The sequence below is a fragment of the Bufo gargarizans genome, chromosome 2 (assembly GCF_014858855.1).
Source record: "Bufo gargarizans isolate SCDJY-AF-19 chromosome 2, ASM1485885v1, whole genome shotgun sequence".
NCBI classification, from domain to species: domain Eukaryota; kingdom Metazoa; phylum Chordata; class Amphibia; order Anura; family Bufonidae; genus Bufo; species Bufo gargarizans.
Window position 1 is genome coordinate 427544855 of NC_058081.1, and position 8407 is coordinate 427553261.

Genomic DNA, 8407 nt, shown 5'->3' on the forward strand with positions numbered 1-8407 from the left:
AATCGGCTACATTCGCCGTATAAGACGCACTGCTATTTTCCCCCCACTTTTGGGGGGGAAAAAGTGCGTCTTATATGGCGAAAAATACGGTATATTGCCGCTACTTTTTAATCTAGATACCTTCAAATAGATCTCACCAGTATGTATCCTAGGAATACATTGTACGTTCTTCTGGGTCATTGAAAGGTGTTAAACCATGAGTAATGTAAAAAAATGAAAACCAGACATCATATAGTACACACTAATCTCTTTCTAACAAAGCTAGAACACGCCCTGTACCTCACATGGATCCAGAGATCTCCACATTTATTTCTCCAATTGCTCTGCTAGATTTATTTCACACTTTTAGTTCAGGGCTGTGTCCTTTCTGCCACGGCTGGTGGAAGTTGCAGGATGGAACTGAACATGTGAGCAGGACAGAAAACTTCCCTCTCTATACATTATATGCCCACCACTCCTCTATCTATATACACTATATACCCTCCTCCAATTCTCTAACTACATTATAAGCCAATTTTCCCCACTTCAGGGGGAAAATATTTCTTCCCGACTCCAATCAGGCAGTCAGAATAACTCCCTGGATCAACGACCCATCTCTAGTAAGTATAGCCTGTAATATTATTACCCTCCAGAAATACATCCAGGCCCCTGAAGCCACCCTTAAAGGGGGTTGTCCCACGAAAAATATTGTACAGTTTTTAAACCGGCACCTGGATCTGAATACTTTTGTAACTTCCTGTAATTAAAAACATAGGTTTTATTGAATAACTCACTGGCTATCTGTATAGCGCCACCTGCTGTTTTTTCTCTCCTTATTTGACATGCTCACTGAAAAGGCTGCACATGCTCAGTTTCATCCTTCACCTGCCTCCTGAGCTGTGATAGGGAGAGCTGAGACACGCCTCCTGAGCTTTGATGGGGAGAGCATGGACACACCCCCTTAGCTGCAGCAGAAAAGACACTCCCCTTGAGCTTTCAGCTTGATATAAATCTAGTAGCGCAATGATTGGGGAGATCTCTGGGTCCTTGTGAGGTACAGAACTCGTTCTAGCTTTCTTAGAAAGAGGTGGTCATAGACTATTTGATGTCTGATTCAAATTTTTCCCATTAGTCATGGGATAACCCCTTTAAAGATGAGAGATGTTTTTATTAAAGGGGTATTCCCCTCTTAGACAATGGGGGCATATCGCTAGGATATGCCCCCATTGTCTTATAGGTGCGGGTCCCACCGCTGGGACCCGCACCTATATCAAAAACAGAGTGGGGAGCGCTGTGGCTGGAGGACCCCAGATTTCCCAGGGTCTGTCCACCACCAAGCGCAAATCCCCGCCTCTCCCATAGAAGTGAATGTGCGGCCCATTCTCCAATTCATTTCTATGGGGACAGACGGCAATAGCCGAGCCAGTGCTCGGCTATTTTTGGCGGCCCCATAGAAATGAATCGAGGGCGGCTGCGCATGCGTAGCGTGCTCTCCTTCACTTTCAGGGCTCCGTTCTCGATATAGGTGCGGTTCCCAGCGGCGGGACCCGCACCTATAAGGACAATGGGGGCATATCCTAGCGATATGCCCGCATGGTCTTTAACTTACTGCTTTTTACCATTAGTTTTTTAATTAGGCTGGATGACCCTTTTATAATGTCATAATTGGTCATTTCTGCTTCTGGTATTCATAAACTCATTGTATTTCAGAAACATCTTCTGGATAAACAGAATTTCTAGATAATCTGATATTTTGTGTTACATGCAGGTTTTGTGGCAGATTTCACCCTTGCACTGAAAAGGTGAATTCTGTGAGAAAATCCACAGCAGAATGACCTGAATCTCACATGGATTTTTTTTTTACCATATGTGGATGGACTTTTGTGCTGTAAATCATTGCAAATGACAATGTATAGCAGTTGTACCATGTCTGAACATGACCCTAATGTTAAAATATGTGCATACTGTTGAATATCAAAGTTTGGAAAATAAATTTTTGATGGTAAACTGGTATTTCTTTAAGCTCACTTAACAGTTCTTGTTTTCAAGGACCTCTGTTGGTAGAGGAAGAGCCTGGTTGCACCTTTCATTGATGCAGAAGAAATTGGCTGATTACTTGCAAGTTCTTATTGATCACAAGGATCTGCTAAGGTAATCTTAGTGTAGCATGATAAGCGTGTTCATGTTCTTTCCTGTGAAATGAGTTGCTAATTAAAGGGTTTTAAAGAATTTGTATTAATTGCTAAAATATGTGATTGTTAAAGTTCCTGGCATTTGCATAGGCCAAGTTGATCTATGAGACACAGCTAATCTGATGCACTTATGGGCATCTTCGGGACAATTTTTTTACTATTGCATTGTACTCATTTTTGGCTAAAATAATTTTTCAGTTCGTCTTTATTAAAAATGTTCAGCCATTTTTGAGATACAAGGGTTAAAAAAAATCTGTCTGTTTGCAGAGTATCACTTCTCAGTCCCATCAGCTGAAGGCTCATGTGAAGCCGTATCACTGATCTTCCGACCTGATAAACACTAATTTCAGGTCTCATTCACAGAACCGTTTTTTGGTCCGCATCTGATTCACATTTTTGCAGGTTGGATGCGGACCCATTCATTTCAATGCGTATGCTGTCCGCATCCATATGTCCGTTCCGTAGTCCTGCAAAAAAGATAGAACATGTCCTATTCTTGTTTGTTTTTTAGACAAGATTAAGTATTGTTACAATGGGTCTGCAAAATGAGAAAACGGATGAAACATGGATGTCACAGACGTCATCTGTATTATTTCCAATCTCCATGACCGCACCAGGAGAGAGTGTCAGCCTCCCAGGACAGGAAACCCACAGGTAAAAAAAGGAGGAGCCTTTCCCTTCCTCAGTGGTTTCCTGTCCTAGGAAGTGGATCCTACAGGTGTGCGTCATAGAGGGGAGTAGTTTCTCCCTGGCAGCGGATTTCCATAAAGCCCAGGAAGTGGTTCTCCCTTCCTTTTGGAATAATCAAAGAAATCTGAAGGAGATTTAATTCAATCATTTGGATGTTAGGAGATGTGTGTTAGCTTATTTGGAGGTGACTAAAGAATGGACAAAATCAACTTCGTTGTTTATACAGGAGTGTAATTATATTTTTTTTATCATGCAAAATGCATATGCTTGTGTGCATCCTCAGCCATATTCTTATCAGTTTGATATGAGTTTAGCTATAATGAGTGTTTGAAGTAAGGACGTCAGACATAAAGCTTCACATAAGCCATCAGCTGATGGAACTCAGGAGCGAAAGTCTACTGATGAAAAGCATTTTTTTAATCATTGTATCTCAAAAACGGATGAACATTTTTAATAAAAACCAATTGATAAATTTATTTCCAGACAGATTTCTCCTGAAGGTATCCATAACCTTTATAGATGTATTGCAGACTCCCATCTATCAGGTGATAAAGGATAGGCGATATGTATGCCATAAACATCCCACTTTAAAAAGCTGACGGTGCAAGACAAGTATGAGCATATTTGTCCTGTTAATTGCATGGGCATAACAAGTGTGCCCATACAATTACGAGCAGAACATTGCCTGTAATACACATTGGATGTTTTTCGGTCCACAAATTGCTGATCCGCAAAACACAGATTCCGATCGTGTGCATTACATTTTTTGCGGAACGGAATGTTCGGCCCCTAATAGAACAGTCCTATCCTTGTCTGTAATGTGTACAATTAAGAGTACAGGTTCTATTTTTTTTTGCGGAACGGCCATGCGGAGATATGGACACGGAATGCATTTCCGTTTTTTTGCAGTCTCATTGAAGTGAATGGTTCCACATATGGGCCACAAAAATTAAAAATGAAACGTGGAAAAAATTAATCTGTGTTTGTGAACGCTAAAGGAAAGACAGCGGAGAAAAGTTAACTTATGTTTTGGTTTTGTTTGAGTTTTTTGCCATGTAGCACGTGGTACTTTAACTCCTTCAGGACCTTGCCATGTTTCACCTTAAGGACCATACCAAATTTTGCTAATCTGAAGTGTCACTTTATGTGTTAATAACTCTGGAACACTTTTACTTATGCAAGCCATTCTGAGATTGTTTTCTTGTGACACATTGTATATTGCATGGTAGTAGTAAATTTGAGCAGATTTGTTTTTCCTTTATTTATTTTTTTTAAAAGTCCAAAAACTGGAAATTTTATAAAATTCACAATTTTGGAAATTTGAATTTCTCTGCTTTTTAAGACAGAGAGTGATAGCTTATAAAATGCTTATTTGTTGGCATGATTTTGTAAATGTCTTTTTTTTTTTTTTTTTTTTTTCTTAGAAGGCTTTGAATTTTTGTAGCAATTTTTACATTTCCAAAACCCACTTTTTAAAGAACCAATGCCGTTTTGAAGTCACTTTGTGGGGCTTAGGCTACTTTTACACCTGCATTCGGTGCGGATCCGTCTTGTATCTGCACAGACAGATCCGCACCGATAATGCTAACGCTTGTATCCGTTCACTACGGATCCGTTTGTATTATTCTTTAAAAAAAAGTCTGTCAAAACGGATCCAACTTGACTTACAGTGAAAGTCAATGGGGACGGATCAGTTTTCAATTGCACCATATTGTGTCAGTGAAAACGGATCCGTCCCCATTGACTTGCATTGTAAGTCAGGACGCATCCGTTTGGTTCCGCATCGTCAAGCAGTGTTTTGGTGTCCGCTTCAAAAGCAGAACGGAGACCAAACACAGCCAAACTGATGCATTCTGAACGGATCCTTATACATTCAGAATGCATTGGGGCTGAACTGATCCGTTTTGGGCCGCTTGTGAGAGCCCTGAAACGGATCTCACAAGCGGACCCAGAAACGCCAGTGTGAAAGTAGCCTTACATAGTAGAAACCACCCATAAATGACCCCATTTTAGAAACAACACCTCTTAAGTTATTCAAAACTGATTTTACAAACTCTTTAGGTATTCCACAAAAATAAAAAAAGGGTTTTCCGAGATTTTTATACTAATGACCTATTCTATGTATTTGATTGGTGGGGGTCTGACACCAGCTGAGAATGCAGCAGCACTCCTGTCAGCGCCGCAGCCTTCCCTCTGCTTTTCCTAGGCCAATGATAACACGTTCATCGATCACATGGCCTAGTAATTGGGGCTGAGCTGTAATACCAAGCACAGCCACTACACAATGTATGGCGCTGTTCTTGGTAAGCTGCGAGAAGGCAGCGGTGCTCACAAGAGTGCCACTGCCTTCTCAGAACAGCTGATTGGCGGGGGGTACTGGTTGTCGGAGTCCACCACCAATCAGTTACTAATGACCTATCTAGAGCAGATGTCACATTGCATTTTTTCCGGAAGAGTAAAAATACTTATATTACCATTTTGAGGAGTATTATTAGCCAAGGAGTTGCAGTAATTCAAATATATAATACATAGACCTGCACTTGCCCACATCTGCGTTTGGAGCCTCTGTTGCAGATTCTGTCAAAAAGAATGGACAAAAAAGCCTTGGTAAAAAGACAGAACCCTGAACGGATGACACCTGTCCACCTTATAAATACAGCAAAATCATGTTTGATAACCTGATGTAATCGCTCTTCTTTCTGCCCAAAGGGGGGCCTTTCAGCTCCACATGGGCGCACACACGCGCCCCAAACGCCGTTTTCAGCTCATCAATATTCACTTCGCTGGGCGGCTTCTGCGGTCTCGATGTTCCGAGATCTTTCTATTGGGCATGCGTGGGATCTTGGAACGTCGGGGACAGCAGAAGCCACCCAGTGAAGTGAATATTGATGAGCTGGGCGGTGCTTGAAAACGGCGGTTCGGGTGCGTGCGTGCGCCCATGTGGAGCTGAAAGGCCGCCCCTTGGGCAGAAAGAAGAGCGATTACATCAGGTTATCAAACATGATTTTGCTGTATTTATAAGGTGGACAGGGGTTATACTTCTATGTAAGACCTATGCATGACTATATATAGCTAAATATGCTTATTGGGCCTGTCAGTGTCCCTTTAACTTTGGTCTCATCTTACCAGAGCACCTTTTTCCAATGGCTTCTTATGGCTTGCTTTCAAAAATGTCTTTCTTCTTGCTACTCCTCCATAAAGGCCAGATTTGTGGAGAATATGACTAATAGTTGTACTGTGGACTAGAGTTGTTGCGATAGCAAATTTTGGATACGATTTCGATACCTTAAAAAAGTATTGCAATACTTGATACCATTTGATACCACGCGAAAAAATTAAACGCCAAAAAGTCACGTGCATTCCGCATTTTAAAAAATGGTGAATCGCGCAGTTTTTACTTATTTTTTTTCTGTTCCAGCGTTCACCGCATAGATTTTTTTAATATTTTAATAATTTTGACTTTTCAGAGGTGGCGATATGTTTATTTATTGTCTATATTTTATATGTAAAATTGGGAAAGGGGATGTATACTTGGTGTGGTTTTTATAACCCCAAAAATGTAATTTTTATTTTATTTTTTCAGTTTATTTAATAACTATTTCCCCCCTTAGGGGCTAGAACCTAGGATCTTTTGATCCCTTGTCCTATTCACCCTGATAGATCTCTATTAGGGTGAATAGGACTTCACACTCTCCCTGCTGCCCTGTGCAGCATGAGGGAGATAACCATGGCAACCAGGCTTCAGTAGCGTCTTGGCTGCCATGGTAACTGATCGGAGCCCCAGGATTACACTGCTGGGGCTCCGATCAGAAGCTGCCACTGCCACCAATGACAGGGAGGGGAGGGGACCCTGTGGCCACTGCCACCAATGATTTTAATACTAAGGGCGGCGCACTGCACCACCAATAATAATTAACCCTTAATACAGGAGGCGGGTACTGGCAACAGATCAGCGGCAGTTAACCCCTCAGGTGCCGCACCTGAGGGGTTAACTGCCGCTGATAACAGCTCCCTGTCAGAGGCAGGGTTCCGGCTATGCGATTCTGCTGACGGCACCTGCCTCCTGTATTAAAAGTTAAAGACTACATTTGATGAGCAGGCTACATAGAGCGGCCCCCAGGGATCTCCCTGCACTTACTATTATTCCTGGGCGCCGCTCCATTCGCCCGCTGTGCCCCCATCACTCCTGCTCCATATGCTAATTACTACTATTGGAGCAATGGGTAGGAGACATCAGCTTCCCTCCTGGGCATTCCTTCTCCTTGGCTATGATGTTCTGTGCTGCAATTGGACAGCGCTACAGCAGGGAAAAGGAACGCCCAGGAGAGAAGCTAATGTCTTCTGCCCATTACTCTGATAGTAGTAATTAGCATATGGAGCAGGAGAAAGTAATGGGGGCACAGTGGGAGACCGGAGCGGCGCCCAGGAATAATAGTAGGTGCAGGGAGATCCCTGGGAGCTGCTCTATGTAGCCTGGTTACTTAAAGTCCGGACCCATTTAAAGTCCTGCTATCATGGGTGGCGCAGTGCGCCCACCCCTCTCTCCTTATTGGTGGCAGCGGCACAGGCACTTTTTTCCCCTGTGCTTCTTAGGGAACATGAGCGCGCTCACACCAGCGCGCTCATGTTCTGTGATACTGGACTGCGCAGCCCAGTATCGAAAAAATTTAAATCCCGGTATCGATACAAAAGTATTGATTGAGTATCGAAATTTAGATACCCGCAACAACCCTACTGTGGATAGCATCTTCCACCTGAGCTGTGGATCTCTGCAGACCATGGTACTCTTGGCTGCTTCTCTATTTAGTGCTCTCCTTGCCTGGGCTATCAGTTTAGGTGGAGTTATGTTTGCAATTGTTCCATATTCCTTCCATTTTCAGATGATGGATTGAATATTTTTCCGTGAGATGTTCATAAGGCCTCATGCACACGACCGTTGTTGTGTTCCGTTCCGCAAAATGGGGTTCCGTTGTTCCGTGATCCGTTTCAGTTTTTTTGTTTCCGTATGTCTTCCTTTATTTTTGGTGGATCACCAGACATGAAGGAAAGTAAAAAAAAAAAGTCTAAGTCAAGTTTGCCATGCAAATGATAGGAAAAATACGGACGCGGATGACAATCTTGTGTGCCTCCGTGTTTTTTCACGGTCCCATTGACTTGAATGGGTCCACGAACCTTTGTCCGTGAAAAAAATAGGACAGGTTATATTTTTTTGACGGACTGGAACCACGGATCACGGACGCGGGTGACAAACGGTGCATTAGCCGAGTTTTCAACGGACCCATTGAAAGTCAATGGGTCAGCAGAAAAACGGAACAACGGACACGGAATGAAACAATGGTCGTGTGCATGAGGCCTAACTTGGGATATTTTTTTATAACCTAACCATGCTTTACACTTCACCACATCTTTATCCCTGACCTGTCTGGCGTGTTCCTTGGTTTTCATGATCACTAATGTTCTGTAACAAACCCCTGATGCCTGTAGTTATACTGAGAACAATTTACACACAGGTAGATTTTTTTTTTTTTTATTTTTTTTTTTACTAA

General features: G+C 42.5%; 1 protein-coding gene across 2 annotated transcripts in view; it reads left to right on the forward strand.

Annotated features, from left to right (window-relative positions):
• Window positions 1-8407, forward strand: part of LOC122928258 (RUN and FYVE domain-containing protein 1-like) — a 139666-nt gene that overhangs the window by 18970 nt on the left and 112289 nt on the right. For both annotated transcript variants that reach the window (XM_044280916.1, XM_044280917.1), the window contains exon 4: window positions 2029-2130. In XM_044280916.1, coding sequence (XP_044136851.1) covers window positions 2029-2130 — 102 coding nt within the window. The remainder of the gene's footprint in view (window positions 1-2028; window positions 2131-8407) is intronic.